At 44.5% G+C, this 16,845-nt stretch overlaps 1 protein-coding gene across 7 annotated transcripts in view; it reads right to left on the bottom strand.

Annotated features, from left to right (window-relative positions):
* raptor (regulatory associated protein of MTOR complex 1) overlaps positions 1 to 16,845 on the bottom strand; it is a 69,642-nt gene that overhangs the window by 33,146 nt on the left and 19,651 nt on the right. For 6 of the 7 annotated variants that reach the window (XM_075701088.1, XM_075701089.1, XM_075701092.1 and 3 more), the window contains exons 11-18: positions 16,187 to 16,378; positions 15,922 to 16,065; positions 14,325 to 14,469; positions 13,145 to 13,216; positions 11,451 to 11,716; positions 5,738 to 5,829; positions 4,662 to 4,806; positions 2,528 to 2,638 (exon numbers count right to left, since the gene is read on the bottom strand). In XM_075701088.1, the coding sequence (XP_075557203.1) occupies positions 2,528 to 2,638; positions 4,662 to 4,806; positions 5,738 to 5,829; positions 11,451 to 11,716; positions 13,145 to 13,216; positions 14,325 to 14,469; positions 15,922 to 16,065; positions 16,187 to 16,378 (1,167 nt within the window). The remainder of the gene's footprint in view (positions 1 to 2,527; positions 2,639 to 4,661; positions 4,807 to 5,737; positions 5,830 to 11,450; positions 11,717 to 13,144; positions 13,217 to 14,324; positions 14,470 to 15,921; positions 16,066 to 16,186; positions 16,379 to 16,845) is intronic. The other variant, XM_075701090.1, reaches the window with a different exon arrangement.

Genomic DNA, 16,845 nt, shown 5'->3' with positions numbered 1-16,845 from the left:
ATCATGTCAATACCACTCCTTTAAATGCTTAATAAGACAGTTCGCATGAAATAATTCTTGAACAACTGTTTACAACAGCTGTCATGACAACATGGGAATAAGCTGTATAATTTGAGCACTAATAGTTCAACACAGAAACTTTAAACTTTTTCACTTTTTCCATTTTATATAGTCATTTCTTGCATGCGCTGAAGAAAACCACAATTTCAGTGAAGCGGCCTCGCCACGTTTAGTTCTTGCTGCTAAATTACAAAATATTACTCAAATTTATGTCACAAAGATAGCCCGAAGAGAAATCCCAGCAGTATGACAGTTTGCAAAATAAACACTCCTGCATTTCCTGAGCAGCTGCTTGCAACAGTGCTGGCAGTGCCAGTATTGCTCATGCTCTGTTGTCGCTAGCGGGAGCCTGTTGCAGCGCCAGCGCCCTCTAGCTGGAAATCATCCGCATGTCTAGTGACAGGTTAGGCGAGGACATAGAGTTTTGCAATTGACTTTGCTTCTATAAACAGTGCAGGGTACAACTTGAAGGGCATTGTCTACACGGCCGCCATTCTTAACGTTATCACACTCAAAAGATGTCCGAAAAATAAAGCCAGACACCTTACAGCATCTGAAACTTCAGTTAAGGTTATACATTGTTTCAATAGAGGTGGTGCTGCAGAATTGGTTCTTGAATAACCTAGTGGGTGCAAAGATCAGTAGGTGATCGTGAACTAATTTGTCTTTGTTTTTTACCGGCTATGAGCTAAGTGATGCAACTCGCTCATCGAAAGTGATATTGTTGATTATGCGTGCTTATTTTTGCTTGTATAACCCACACCAAAAGCTTTAAAATTTTAACACTAAAATTGGGGTGCAGCTTATATGCGATTTTGCCTTGAGGTGTGGCGTGAGGGAAGCTCTAATTTCACCTGGAAGTGCGATTTAACGGCTGCATGGCCGCACTGCCGTAAAGCCACATCTTTGGTCACCCATTAACCTCCTATTGTCGGGTTGCCATTTTGAATTTTGGCTGTATTAGTAGTTAGCGAATACTGCGTGTGGCGCCAGCATACCAGGAGCAGAATTGTCGAGCAATCAATTTCACATATTTTATAAGACTCAGAACTGTACTCGTTGAAGTAGACAGCTTACAGTGCTCTTGTCCCCTGTGCAAAGATAGAGACCTTGGCACAGCACATGAAATGCTCTCTGCCATGTGCGCAGATGCATCCGGTGCCGAGTCACATAAAATCTCACAAGAGTGACTCCGAGAGCGGTCACCTGGGAATATCAACCCTGAATGCAGATTACAATGAGCTGCGCTTGACAGAAGTTAGTGACAGCACAGCAGAAGCTGAAGGCTATCAGCATCACAGAATATATGGGGAACCGCATATTTTGTGGGCACTGCACCATTTCCTATACGTACCACCTATTTGTTACCCTTTCTCTCGAAGTATTTTTTGGGCCAAACTGCGGATATCTCGAAATCTTGACTCAGAGTGGAACAAAAATTCTGGCGCCGGACTGTTTCACAAGATTCACGTGATGCTGCCAAAACTAAAATCGCTCGATTTTTTTTCTCCTTTAGCCGCACCTACCACAAAGCAGATTCTTTTCCCAAACCTGAAGTCGGAGCCTAGTGGCATATCAACTTTCTCAAGTAACCCTGTGACACGTCACGTGACGGTAGAGACATACGCGGAGGCAGGCCCTGTAATAGCAGGCTTGGCGCAGTTTGTCTCGTCTGAAATCATTCAAATGGCTACAAATGGAAGGGACGGCGAAGATTATGGCGACGATGATGAACCACCTCGAGAGATGCCGACATCTGCTGAAACGAGGAGTTTGCTGCACTTGCTGCAAAATAAGGTTGAGTGCAGCAACGGGGAAGATTGGCTCATTCGATGTGTCAAGTAGCTAGAGGACGCCTTCCTAGGCCCGAGTGCAACCACAAAGCAGACCAGCATTATGCAGTTTTTTTCTGCTAAACAAGATGGCAGCGCCACAAAATACAGCTGGTTAACATCTCTTATAAGCTATTTTTTTTTTCTCTATCAAACCTTTACGAAAAGCAAGATTAGAAGCTGCTGTTGAAGAGCTGGTAAGTAGCAATTTTTTTTGGAAAGAATTTGATTTTTCACAGCAATTTGCACAACCTTGCTTATCACAAAAATCGCTTATCTCAACATTTTCCCCGGTTTTTACTACTTTGAGTTACGAGGTATTACTGTATCTGCAGGTTATACATACGGATCTTTTTTCTTCCTTCTCTTTAGAGGCCCTGAAATATGGGAGGTGCAGTCTTTACGTGGAATGATATGTATATTATTTGTTTGTTTCTTCTGCTTTAGAAAAATTGGATAACGAAATTTGAGATGAAACAAACATCAAATAGTTCAATATTCAATCAAATACTAAAAAATGTTGAATATTCACATAAGCCTAAATGTAATGCATGCTGCTTCTCAACACGTGATGGATCATGTTACGATTGTGCAAATAAGGTAGTTATTCAAGTTGCAAAGGGAACACACCGTACCTTGTTTAGTGGACGGGTGAAGTATTGGGAGCACCAGTCCACAAAGCCTGTTGTCACCAAGGGTGATGAGCTGCGTGCATTGAGGTGCTCTTCCGTGTCGTCCTCTGCCACCTGCCAACAGCAAGGCAAAAAGAAATTCAATGAGTGGTTGTTTGAGTATGGTCACTCCCAATGCTGTTTATTCCTTCTATCATAAAAATTGGCAGTTTCACCCAAAAGTTAAGTACTGAAATTTGAAAGCAACAGCAAGATTTAGCATAGCGCTGAAGAAGTTTCAGAATGCTGGCGTGGTGAGGCGTGCCTCCAGTGGCATTGCACATTAATGGTGCATGAGATTACACTGAACACATACCATCGAAATTTGTCAGTGCCCAAAGAAAGGATTGGATAGATTTAGCTTGACGACTGTTCTTTGTTCTGCTCAAACCTCCTTTGTTCTTCTCAGGTCTCTGTTCTGCTCAGACAAGTTTATGCACCACGATGTGGTATGCACACAGCCGCTCAGCAGGAACACTAATGTTTTTGCACAATGTTCATGCCAGCAACAGAAGCTAGAACGCCGCCCTGGCTCCGGCACAGCCCATCGAGTGAAGCATGACTATATGTCCACTTGACTTCGTCACATTTGCAGCCAAACACACCACGTGTCTTTGGAAACTTTGGAACCCTCTATGTTGTGGAAATGCTCGACCCACACACGTCCCCTGATATGTTGTTTTCCCCGCATGTCTTGCATCTCCTGTAATCTGGCTTCGCCGCGTTGCTTGATGCCGGCGGCGGTCGGTCTGGTTGCAGCGCATTACGAGAGATGGCACAAGTGTGGCGCTGCTAGCACCACCTGACAACGGGGTTGGTCGGGCGCGACAGGGAGCAGGCTCTTTGGCTCCGGGTCAGCAAGCGGCACGTGTGTTCTGCACGTGCGCCAATACATGCTTCTGCGAGACCGTCTCGTGAGGCCTCGTTCGAACATGCCATCGTTCGCATGACCATATGCGCGAATGACTAGGCGTTGGTGTCCAGCATGGGGCGAACATATTCGCTCGCTATCCGGTTGCGGTGAACCGAGCTTCCTCGATTTCTCACGCGCACATCGGCACGTTTTGCGGATAGCAATTCGGCTAGCAAGCATTAGTGTATAAAATGCACAATAAATGCCCTTGCACTACTGTGTTGTCGTTCCTTTGTCCCAAGAGTACGGGTGAAATCCCCACAATGTGCAAGCCATGCATGTGTAAATACTGTGACAGCACAACAGTGGCGGCGCAAATTTACCTCAAACGTCCGTATAATTGCAAATGCAAAAATAATCCTCTAACACTAACTACAGTAGCTTACATTAGAGGCAAAAGTACATGATTCCCACATGATGCATCCCTCACATTTTACTCCCATAAAAACCAACTGCAATAAAATTTTGGACCATGCAAAAAGCCTAGGTTATAGTGCAGATATAGAGAAGCCTTCATGCAAAATTTGGCACTTGAAATACAAGTGGAAGCATCACAAAAAGCTTGTAAAAATAGCCACTGAAACTGATAAAGAAGCCACCGTTACCACTCACTAGTAGCGATGCATGACCTTGAGCATGCGGCTTCACAGCATGAACTCAAAAGATAAAGCGATGCACATGGCTGCCTGTGGCGCGCTAAAAAAATATGTTGGAAGCGGTGTGCTGGGACTTGCATCATAGCGGCAACCATGAGGTGCACGTGTCATCTGCTTAGGTGATGTTCAGAGGCTGCTAACAGGAAAACTATGCACTTACCAGCCCTGCAGTTTTGCCAAGGTTGCATTAATGGTATATGCTACTAATTTATAACAAATTTAGCCAAAGTAAAATTTCATTGCAGTTGGCCTTTAAGAGGTGTCAGGAACAGCATTGGCTGAAAGGGGCATGGATAGAGACTAAGATACAACATATGTCTAGTATCAATCCACCACAGCCTCAGATCATATTTGTTCTGTTTTGTTCTTTCGGGCTGTTTTCCACATCTCCTAAGGTGAACCGATAAGCCCCAACCACTGGAGCCCAATCTTAACAATATGTTTTGTTGGAGTTTTATTTTTCAAGGCTCCCCAAACATCTACAGATTGACAAACTTGTCTGGGCAACCAAACTTAGCTGATAGCTTACCGGTGCAGGCACATCGGGGCCTCGGTCGAAGATCTTACGTGACCGGCTGAAGTGAGCTGTATGCTGGAACTGGTGGCTTCGAGTGGGCGTCTGCACCGGTGGTCGTAGGCTCAGGTTCATAGACGTCGGTGGAGGGGACTCACTTCTGGGCACCGAGTGGGAACAGAGCCTTAGACAACAGTGGCAGCCAGTCTGTATTCACTGGGCACAGGCTCACACCAGCTGAGATGGTCAGCAGTTTCTACCGGCTCCTTTTCATGATTCAAGACCCGCACTATTTACAGTTCACACTTAACAGGTACCGAAGGCCTAGGTGGTAATCCACGATTTGGTTAAGCAGTACACTTGAGAAAACACTTGAGCAATAAACTAATCTTTCGTGTTTGTGTGACTGTGTTTTCTCAAGTACACTGCTTAACCAAATCGCAGTTCACACCCCCTAAAATGCAACCAGAAAGCAGGTGCATGGTATGCACCTTCTTTCCGGATATAGCATGATGGTGCTCAGTCTCTTGTTTACCCTACCAACATCACCATAATCAGCCTGCCCTCTCCCAGCTATCTCCACGTCCCCTTGTCTTGTGCTAGCAGATTCCAAGTTACGCCTGCACTTCATCACATTTCCCAATTTTTTGCTGTCCTCGACGGCCCTTCCCTTTCCATGGCACCCATTCTGTAACTTTAATAGACAACCTGTTATCTGCCCTAAGCATTATATTGCCTGCGCAGCTTCATTATTCCTCTCTTAATGTCAACTAGAATATTGGCTATGTCCATGCGCTATCTAATTTAAATCACTGTCTTCTTGTCTCTTAACGTTACCCCCTCATTGAACTCAATGCATACGAATACCACTTAAGTCCAGCTATGCAACGCAAAGTACCCGCTATAATTCGGCTACCAGAAAATTCCATAGTCAAACAGGGAGCAGGTGTACTTGTAATGACATGAGTCATTGAGAAGCCAGTAACATGTCTCCGACTTATGAAACTGCTCCAAGACGGGATGCATGAAGATTCTATGGTTGCAAGTGATGGTTATAGGCATCAGGTCATTACGCACATATGAAAACTTACGACAGGTAGCTGATCTTTCCAGAAGGGGATGATGGCTCCGAGTGGCACACAGAGCCTTTCCGGCACTTCTTGGCCTCAAAGCTTGACTGAGCCTGGAAAGGCAAGCATGTAAACCTATTACTGTAACAATGTTTCATATATGTTTTTTGCATAACTGAAATTTTGGCAACTCGATAGAGAGTCGTGTTACTCAAGGCAAGCAAGATGCCTGCCTTGAGCAACATATGTGTTCCTTACGTCATGTGCTTAGCAAGCTGGATTAAGCAAGCCTTTTTTTTTTTTTCGGTGCATTCCGTAGTGAACTTTGTAGAAACATGTATATTATACTTTTGTTTTATATGGGCTCTGTCTTACTTTTTTTTTTTTGCCATACTGCTGTTACTGTATGGGTGGCATGACCAAGTCAGGCAAATGTTTGCCTTTAGCCAAGTCCGCTAATCGGTAATACTGTTTAAATTACAGAGGTAAAGAAAAACAAAGAAAGAATGCCCAGGACAAATGTCTATCATGGAAAGTTTATTCCTACCATGCTGGTGGCGTTTTGATGCATGACAACCTGCGCACTGTGACAAATACAACCTAGGCCACATTATGGCATACTGCTTTGAACGCATGTGGTCTCCAATGCCTGAAGAATCAGAATCAGATGTGCTGTAAGAATCTTCTTTCGCTCCCTGCCAAAAGCAGTCTAATTACTGTTAATGAAATAATTGAAAAGAAGAAAGTCTGCGGAATGAAAATAGTCTCGCACTAGTCCTGCAGGCCCAGGTGACACGGTAACAATACAAACATTTTGACTTGGAACAACAACAAGTTGCACCACTCTTCTCCCACTACCTGCTTTCCTCAATTTTACACACTTTGCTCGAAAATGCCACAAATGTAGTTTTACCTCACAACTTAAGAAAGTAACAGCTTTCCAAGTGTGGTTGTCACAAGGCCTATATGCACATGGCAGGATCTTGAAAACAGTAATAAAAAAGAACGGAAACCAAGACGGTATTTGCCAGGATGAAGCTAATGCTCAAGTTGGCGAGCTTCCAATGACCAAATTATTAAATTGATACCACATGGAGATGGTGCAGCTGACAAGGTGTACATTTGGGAAACAGTGCAGCCCATGCGTGGACAATTATAAATATGTTTAGTCCCCGAAATATTTAGGCCCAAATTTAGCAGTGCAGCCTTCAAGCAGAATATACGGAAACAAACTGTAATGTAATGAAACATTGATGCAATGAAGTAGACTGCCAATTTTTATTACTTCATTATACAGTCAAACCCGGCTATATCGAACTCGCAAGAAAACGCCCATCAGTTCGATATAGAGCATAATTCGATATAAGCCTGCTAAATAATTGGATGTCATAAAAGCACATACCATTTATAAAATCACTTTATTGAAGAAACTAGCTTAGTTTCGCATAAATTAGTCCTGCATTTTCTTCTGCTCGGGCAATTCCGCTGCCTGCGACGCACGTACTACCTCACGTTGTCTAAGGAGTCGGAGCAGCTGAGGCCGCAACCTTCCGCATTCGCACAGAAGCACCGGACTAATGCGAGTGCACCAATCACTTCGGAGGATGTGGGCAAAGGACCGTAGTTGCTTTCCTCAACGTGCCTACTTTCATTTGTGCTCGGTACGATGTCAGCAATGTAGTCTTCGTTTCCGGGCTCTCCCGTGGTCGCGACACCATCATCTGCACTGACAAACTCGTCCGCCGTTGATTCGAATGTCCCGGAAATTTTGACAGCTCGCTCCAAACTTCGGCAACACCGGCAACGGCTTTGTCGCATTCATCAGAATTTACAGTCATCACCGAGCACGCTGAAACCGGCACGTATGAAGAACCCCTCGTACACGGCCGTGCTTACGCGTCGGGCGCCACGGGCACCGGGTTGCGAGTCGGGTCACTTTAGCCCACCCGTGCCGAGAGTGCTCCTCGGAATCTTGCACGCTGCGGGGCCATCCAACTTCTCATCGCCTTCGACGCGATTTATGATTTCGAGCTTCACGACGAAAGGCGAATTCTGCTTCTTCATCACGGCTACACTGCGGGAGAAGTCCCACAAGGCGCAAACACGATTAACCAGAAATCCAGCCTGACAACTCGCACTTTCGCCATCTTGCACGAAGAGAGCGCAAGAGCCTCTGATTGGCTGTCTGAGCAAGCGCTGTAGGCAGGCCAGGATCATTTTTTTTTGACGGGGAGTGTTGATAGATAGTGATCAAAAGAAAGGAAGGACGCTTGATTCTACAACCCGTGAGGGAACACGGCGAAGCGTCGTCAGGGGAGAGAGAGTGGGAAGTGAAAGATGAGAGAGAGAAAGAGGGAGGATGTGGCCTAATAGACTCCACTATGCGCGACAGGGGGAGTGTCGACGGCTCGCCCGAACAGCCCGAGGCAGCGCGGTCGCGGTAGGGAGAGCGGTTGGATGGAGCCGCGCCGCCGGGTTTCCCCGCTACCGCGAGGGAAAGCCAACTTCTGGGGGCACTTTTCCGCCGCTTGACGGTTCGATATATCGGGAGTCACTCCAATATTTGTTCGATGTAAGCGTAATTTTTGCTATATATACTCATTGTAACTATACCGTGACCAGAAATTGTTCGATATACGGAATAATTCGATGTAAACGGGTTCGATGTAGTCGGGTTCGACTGTATTGGGCGTCAACCATATTAATCGAAGGTAAATCTCGGCATAAAAAGCTCTTCTGCAATGACTGCCTGGCAACATATGTGGGGGAGACAAAAAAGAAACCTTCCAGAATAACTGAGACCACATGAAAATGACCTCCGCCACCTGAACAATGAATGCAGTGCTGTGGCTGAACACTGCGAGATTGGCATGGAAAGGTATGATCATGCTCAATATGTGTTACAAAAAGGGGTGTGTGATATTAAAATTTTTAAATACAAATTGAACACAGATACTTTGCTTCGAATGCCAAATAACGATGTGCACATGCATTTATTAGCAAGCTGGGTTATTTTAACATATTGTAACATCACAGTTAAATTGTCAATAGTAAACAATTCGACTAGCAAGCCAGTATATTAAAGGAATGTGTATTTGGCTCACATTAACTTAGCAAATTGAGTAATTCCCAGTGTCTGTTCTCGCCAATATTTAGATAGAAGGAAAGGCTAAGACCCATGTCTGCTCCAGCACAGCCAGCAATATGTTCAATTTGTGTTGAATATTTGTATACAATTGAATATTTAAAAATTTACGATTACCTACAGGGTTTGACCATAAGGTAATAGACTGGGTCTGGTAAAAATAATTTATTGATCCAATAGCTATATCACTAAAATCCTTCAATGTAGTCTCCTTCGGTGTCGATACACTGCTCCCAACACAATTCCCACACTGCAAAGGCTCCCTGGAAGTCAGCTGTCATAACCTCTTTCAGAGATTCTGTGACAGCCCGTTGGATGGCAGGAACATCGTCAAAACGGTTACCTATCAGGCTTTTCTTGAGCTTTGGGAACAAGAAAAGTTTGATGGGCTCATACTGGGGCTGTACATTGGCTGCAACAAGGTTGCAACCCATATCCGGGCCAAGTAGGCAGTCACAACGAAGGTGGTGCGGGCTGGAGCATTGTCACGGTGGAGCTTCCAGCGATTTGGCAATCTACGGCCATTTCTGTTTGACAGCTTTGTGAAGGCCTTCAAGGACTTCTTTGTAGAACACGGCATTGGTGGTTCATCTCGGAGGCACAAATTCTTTGAGGACCACCCCATGCTTCCCAACAAAGACAATGAACATTGTCTTTATCTTGGACTTCGACATTCTCACATTCTTGGGGTGCAGGGAGCTTGCAGTGTGCCACTCCGAACTTTGATGCTTGGTTTCAGGGTCATATTGGAACACCCATGATCCATGGCCTGTTATTATACCGTCTAAAAAGTCCCATTCACGTTTTAACTGCACCAACATCTCACATGAAACATCAACTTGTCGTCGTTCTTGTCCATCACTCAATGCTATTGGCAACAATTTCGAACGATGCTTCCACATGTTCAAATTTTCAGAAATAAATTTGTGAACTGTTGTTTTGCACATGTTGAGGTCTTTGGTGATTAACATGATACCCAAACGACAGTCGGAGTCCAGGAGATTTTTTCACCTTGGCCACATTTTCGTCCAAACCACTCGCTGAAGGGCATCCAGATCGCTCAATGTCTTCAATGGTCTCCCGTCCACCCGTCCACCTGTGCCGTGCCCGTCCCCGTCCCGTCACCGTCCTGTCCCCCCCAACTCACTGAACCACCGGAAAACCTGGGCCCTTGATGAGTCGTCATCATTGTAAACCTCCTTAACAAAGGTATGAGTCTCGAAATTGGTTTTGCCCAGGTGAAAGCAAAATGTAGTGATGTACCACTACTCCAGCAAATGCTCCATTTTTTACGTTTTCCGCCGTGACAAAAACTCGAAAACGGCTTTTGCGCCACTTCAGATCCTCACTGTGTCAGAGGTCAGACGTGACTGCCGCCTGATTACTTAGCTGAGAAACCCCACCACAAATCCCACCTCCGGGAAGCGCGCTACTGGCGAGTGCAGCGCCACGCAGCAGGCAGTCTCATTACTTTACGGACAAGCCCTGTAGTTTTCAAATCGAATACAAACATTAAAAATATACTATTCGATAACATTCAAAACTTTTGAATATCCGCACACCCCTAGTTACACCACAAAAGCCTGTTACCGAAGGAGTTCCAAAGCTGTATGGCAGTGCCAACACATGAAAAATTGGTGAACTAATCGTCATTCCAGTTACTCCATGTATAGCCCCCAGTTCAAGAATAATTAATTGTTGAGCTGGTTAGTTTTTTATTGCTGAGGAAAATCGGCGCAACAAAAAGACAATGCACACAGAAAGAAAACACAGACAAGTGCTTCCTGTGAGGGTTGTCTTTTTAATGCGCTAATTTTCCTCATCAGCAGCGCCCAGTTTACAAGAAAAATGGCATGTGTCATTTTTCTTAGTGAAAGAAAGAAGTAGCAGGTCTATACTGCATTGTAACAAATACTGAGCCTAATAGTACATAACACTTGAGACCAAGAAAAACCTATAGAAGCAGCTGCATGTTGAATATGGTGCATTCAGGCTAATGTCAGGACAATACACAGGTTGCTGGGAACTTTGTCATCAACTTACATACACAAAGTCTTGCAAGCTCAGTGCTCTGGCTTCCCGATCTAAATGAAGGAGTCAAAACGACTTCAAAATGTTTCGCTCTGCAGTAACCGTAGTATTCTTCTTATAATTTCTTGGCTCAACTGAAGCGGACAACTATACATGTCATTCTGGCTTCCTATCTTATGTTTCCCTCACCTTGGTTCTCTTCCTCTCCTTCCTGCACCCATCTTTATTTTGCAACACGAACTGAAAATAAACGCCCACTCTTCTAGCTTGTCAGCTTGCATCTACTTCGCCTTCGTCCAGCGCAGTGTCTGACTAACGATATAACAAGCTCATTAACAAAGGAATCCGTTCACGGGCTAGTCAGTACATTCTTTTAGAATACAGAGCATTCAAGAACGGGACATGAAAGAATTGTTTGTGTGCCTTCATGTCCTCTTCACTCAGTTTTCAAGATGAATTTGGATTTTATAAATGCAGCAACATAGAGTGATAGATTAATTGATTGAAATTAATGAATGAACAAATGAATTTAAATAAAGCCCGGCTGCCTGGTCTGACCTTATCACGGTAGGCCTTGAGCAGCAGGCGGGCCATGGTGGCCACCTCGGGGTGTGGGTCGTTGCCCAGGGTGACCAGTGCGCGCCACACCTGGCTGTAGACGCTGCCATAGCTGCCCAGAATGCTGCCCAGGCTGCAGATGGACGTGCTGGAAGACACACGCCGCATCTTCTCTTGTACGGGCGCCTGCTGCTGCTGCTGCTGCTGGGCCAGTAACACAGGTGGGGGCTCTGGCAGGCCCTCCACCACGGCAGCACCCGACAGCACTGCAAGCAATAGTCCCTGTCAGGTGTGGCATTTCATGCTTACAGGTATACTTTTAAATATTCTGGACATAGGGTGTTTTTCTGGAGTGCAACAAATTCAATTTCTGTCTAGGTAACACATTATATCAGGCTTTAAATTCAAATGTTATTTAATGGCAATATGTTGCTGAACACTTACAATCTTTAAATCTGAAAACTCAAATAAAAATTAAGACATGCTAATTATTACATTAATAAAATTTGTTTTCCTTGGGCAATGTAGCCCCTTCGTCCCTATCACTGTCTCTTGATGACACCTTGCAAGCAACATCGAAGTCCCTGAATCAGAGTTCCCAAAGAGTACTCGAATTTCTGCATTGTTTGAAGTGCCCACATTAATGTATCATATTGGTTCGCAATGTCGGAAAACAAGAGACACAAGCACCACCAACAATCATTAAGCTTTGTCGCACCATCTGTTGTATAAAAACAACAACTACCATAAAATTTTAGTCTAACCAACTTCCGAGCAGATGATGCAGCCAGTCTACAGATGTTGCAGGTTCACGGATTATCTCGGGCATAGCCAGGTGCATGTATAGGCAGCCAGGCAGGTATACGCAGGCACAGCACTTAAAGGGTTAAATTTTGTTTGCGCACAATTATTGACCCACATTTACCTCAGTACTACCACAACTTTAGTATCACGTTGATGTGCTCATTTCTCTAACAAAATTCATGCAACCTCTCATAGCCAATATATGGGTTGAATTTATTATGTTGCCACGTAACATGCCCTCAGAAATATCAGTTTGGTGGATATGCAAGGAAGCTTCCAAAGGAGTAATTTTTCATATTCAGTGTTCCTGCCTGTTGAGTTGCTGATTAATTTTGCCTTCCTCTGCAATTTGCTAGCCTCCTGATTAGCACAAATGGTGTGACCAGCTCGGAAAGGCTTTGTCCAATGTTTGATCCCCAGACCAGGATAAATGTTCCTTTGACTGAAAAGCTTTCTCTCCAAGCAACCCGTATTGGGTTTGTACTGCTCTTGGGTGGATGACATTTCCCTTTTATTACATGCTTTTTATGTGCCTGCTTCCCTCATCATTTTGTTTGCACTGCTATGCAATTAATTAAAAGGTACAGAAAAACCAGCAGGACCAACGATTTTCTGTTCCTACAGAAACCAAGCTTGCAAATAAATGCTGCACTTTGGTTTGTTGAGTGAGACGACAACGAGAAAAACGTCAGTGACTGCAATTGTATTCTTTCAAAATCAGTTCCACCCTAAAGCAGACACAAATAAAAAAAATATTTAATATTTTTGGTGTCAATACAATTGTAAAGAAGCTCTCCAAAAATCGGGCATTCTACTATGTTCCACTACATTCTGCTATGAGGTTGGCATGTATGAGACTCAAGCGACCCACAACCCCTCAAAACACTCACGGTTTCCAGTGATGGGCAGCAGCTTGAGCCGGTCTCGTGATGCCACCTTCTTCATGCCAAGTGGTGTGATCTCTGAAAAACACCAAGAGTCATTTAGGCTTGCTGCAACAAGTTAGACAAGGCTTAGGTTACCACAGCTTTCGGTTACTGCACTTCAAAAAACAATGTCTGTGTGTTCAGGTGCCTTTCAAAGCCACTGGGCTTTGTAAAGGAAATGAAATTGAATGGGCTGTAAGGGATATGTAAAAGTGAGGGTCTCGACTGTGGCAGCCTTCATACCTTCAGGTAGCATATGAGGATTTCTTGAGCAGTTTTCCTGCTCCTAAGTTCATATACTATGCCACCCCTGCAGTTACATCCACCACCATGGTCATGAGTAGCACTGGCTAACACTCTCAGGGCCAGATCTTGTAAAAATACATAAATACCCAAGCATGTGGACGTGGGAACAATCATAGCTCGATTGCTAGAGCACTGTACGCAAAATGCAGATGTGGGTCCGGCTCCCACCATTGGTAAGTTGTTTATTTTATCCACTTTCATTTCCATTTACCTTATCACTTCTACATTTCAATTATTACCACAGGTTATTTCCAGTTTGCTATTCTTGGTTTCATTGTCTGTGGGCTTCACATCGTTGCATCTAAGAAAAAATCAAGCCCCTCGATTCCCCTCCTTATTCAGCAAGCACAGAGTCGCACATTCTTAGCCAGTCGTACCACTGGCTAACAAAGAATTTGGTCCAAGGGCTCGAACAAACATTATTTATGCCCAATGCACACTTCTGCAAGTCTCCACATTAAACAATGTGTAACACACAATGGGCACATGGGAAATGCATAACCAGAGGGGAATTTTAGCTATGTATTACTGTATTAAAATAATGCAAGTTCAAGCAAAGATGTGCCCAGGAGCTGCTGTTCATGATGATGGTAAAGCAAAACACAATAATGGCTTTTTATAATTCGCTAAGCGTAAAAAAAAACCTCAACTGCAAAAACCTTACAGCCTTTTACACATTTCACAGCGCGGCTGCTATCTGGCATGGAGTACTGCAATGCTAGCCTGCTCCCTCAGTTGGTTGAAATCTATCGTCGCACCGATTTCACGAGGAACTACTTTAGAGGAGTTCAAGCACAGTACAGCCAGTAAGCTGGTTGCCCCATAGTTTGAGTCCTACCTGCACTGGCAGGACTCAGTAGGTTGCCCAAGTTGTTAGCATGGACAGCCTCCTTGGAGGTTTCTTCCTCCAGGTACTGGTATGCTACAGCCACAAACTGGGTCTCGAACACGAAGAGAAGCCACTGCAATGCCACCACGAGCTCCTGGATAGGGCCAGTTGAGAAAGGCAGGACTAAGCACAAAGCTGTTGGAATGCTGGATGACAGTTTTGATTTGAGACAACCTATGTTCGAACTTAATATTAAGTGTGGGCCTAATATGCATTTTGACTGCTAAAGTAGGCCATGCACTTTTTTCAGAGCAATGCTACTGTAGATGTAGCAAATTTGAACTTGTCAACATGCAAGTGCTTGAAAGAACACTGGACTCGAAATTCCAGTAATACACGGTGAAATTTGTAGAGCGCACAATAGATAAGGACGCAGAGAAGGACGTAGAGAAGCGCTCACGTGTCCACCTTATCTGTGTCCTTGTCTATTGTGCGCGCTACAAATTTCACTGCGAGTAGTATACACTAACTCGCCCAACTGTCAGTTCTGCTCCAATAATACAGTTTGATGCATTCATCATGGGACTTCAATTTTGCCTAGTCTTGACGCAGGAGCAGCAATAACACATCAGCAAGGTCTCCAAGATTCTCAAGCTCCGTTGAAATTAAAAACTCTCGCATCGCCATTCATAAAGTCTCATCATCCATGAAACGTTGAAAACCTTAGGATGCAGCATCAGAACAGCAAAATTAAGGAAGAAAACTGAACTTGGTGTTCTGCGAAAACATAAAATTTCAGATAATCCTTGGCCTCGATAATGTGTCATAATTCAGTCTATCCCTTAATTTGGAATGCAACATTCTTTTCCAACAAGGAGGATTCCGGGCCAACACAGCCAACTAACTGACTGAGATGGGCCAGAAGAGATCAGAAGAGATCAGAAGAGATCAGAAGAGATCAGAAGAGATCAGAAGAGATCAGAAGAGATAATTTGTCGGTGCTCCAACAAGTGACTATGGAGGCACTGTGAATATGTACGAAGCAATTTTCTTTAAATACCAAATCTGTTGCACAACCAGTATGAACCACTGAAATACTCACTAGTAACGATCCAATCTCTAGACAATCCCACGAGTGTTTCTAAGCCAACAGGGACAAACCTGAGAAACAGATCAATGCCTTTCCAAAGCAAAGTGTTGTAATGACCTCTTTGTCTTTCTATGCTACACCTATAATTATAGCAGAAGACAAAGAAGACCGCACCCTCTTTATGCCTTGAATGGCGCATAGTGAACCCATAACAGTGTTGGCCTACAATCTGATGCCACGCAAAGATGATCTATTGGACTATCTTGGACATTCCAATTTCTTAGCACACCTGGACTTGGAGTACTGACATTCAGATGACATTCATATGACCATCTTTGTAACAATGAGTGCACACTAATTGAGAGTCATGCCTTTTGGTTTGCAGAGCCCAGTGTCATTTCAAGGAACTGTGAAATCCATTATGATTCATTGACATGAGAATACTGAAGTTCAATGATGTGCATATAGTATCTTAATTGCTCACAACACGACTGGAATAGTGAACTGAAGCTTCACCTTGCGGACCATTGGGCTGCCATCATTGGCCACTGATGAGATGAGGGTCATGCCGATGTTGTGGTCTATGGTATCAGCATGGTCAGTGCGCTTGGCAGGGCAGTTGAGTATGGTGCCGAGTGCAAACACTGCAGCAGCTCGGACCTGCCGGGGCGTGCCAAAACAGATGCACTACATCAGAGCACACAGGATAACCAGAGCAGTGCAAGCACGGCAGCTGAAGCCATTCATGGCTCCCTCTTGCACCAGCAATACACCCACTTGCCTCTGGCACAGGGTCTGCAAGTAGAGTACTAAGTTTCTCGTGAGCACTGTCCCGGATGCCACACCAACGAGCAGCTGTGTAGCCATTCCAAGTGCGGCCAAGACAGATGGCAAGCCACTGGCGAAGCCGAGGGTGGCTGTCTGTCAGCTGCTCCGTGCAGAGGGCTATGACATTGCCTTTCAAAGCTGCTTCCTGCAGAGCACAACACGGCCAGCTAGAGTACATAAAATCCACAAATGCAGTCAGCACTAAATCAATTAGTGTAACATCCTTTATAGCTGCCCTAAATCCGACTGTAACGGTAATGATTTGATATGTACACTGGTTCCATGATAAGCAAGACAAACAGAATCAACAGCAGGTTTGGAAGTGCAAAACTGCATCTTAAACACCTTTTAAGACCAGGAAAAGCTGCTTCCCTGAGTGCTACAGAAGCTGCTTGAGCACTGCTATTGAGCAGCCCAAGAACTTCTTTTTGAGCAGGTGGGAAGCACATTGAAGTTGATCCCCTATGCGCTCCTGCAACACCTTTTTAACTGCACTTAGAGATACACTTCACAGACACCTATCCATGCACACGTCACAAAGAATGAACGGGGACAGGTAAGCACAAAAGCACTATAAGATAGAAACACAGTGCACAATGAGAATAACCAAAT

This window comes from Dermacentor variabilis, chromosome 8, assembly GCF_050947875.1.
Source record: "Dermacentor variabilis isolate Ectoservices chromosome 8, ASM5094787v1, whole genome shotgun sequence".
Lineage (NCBI taxonomy): Eukaryota > Metazoa > Arthropoda > Arachnida > Ixodida > Ixodidae > Dermacentor > Dermacentor variabilis.
Note: the sequence above shows the minus strand (reverse complement) of the source record. Positions and strands in the feature narration are given on the sequence as shown.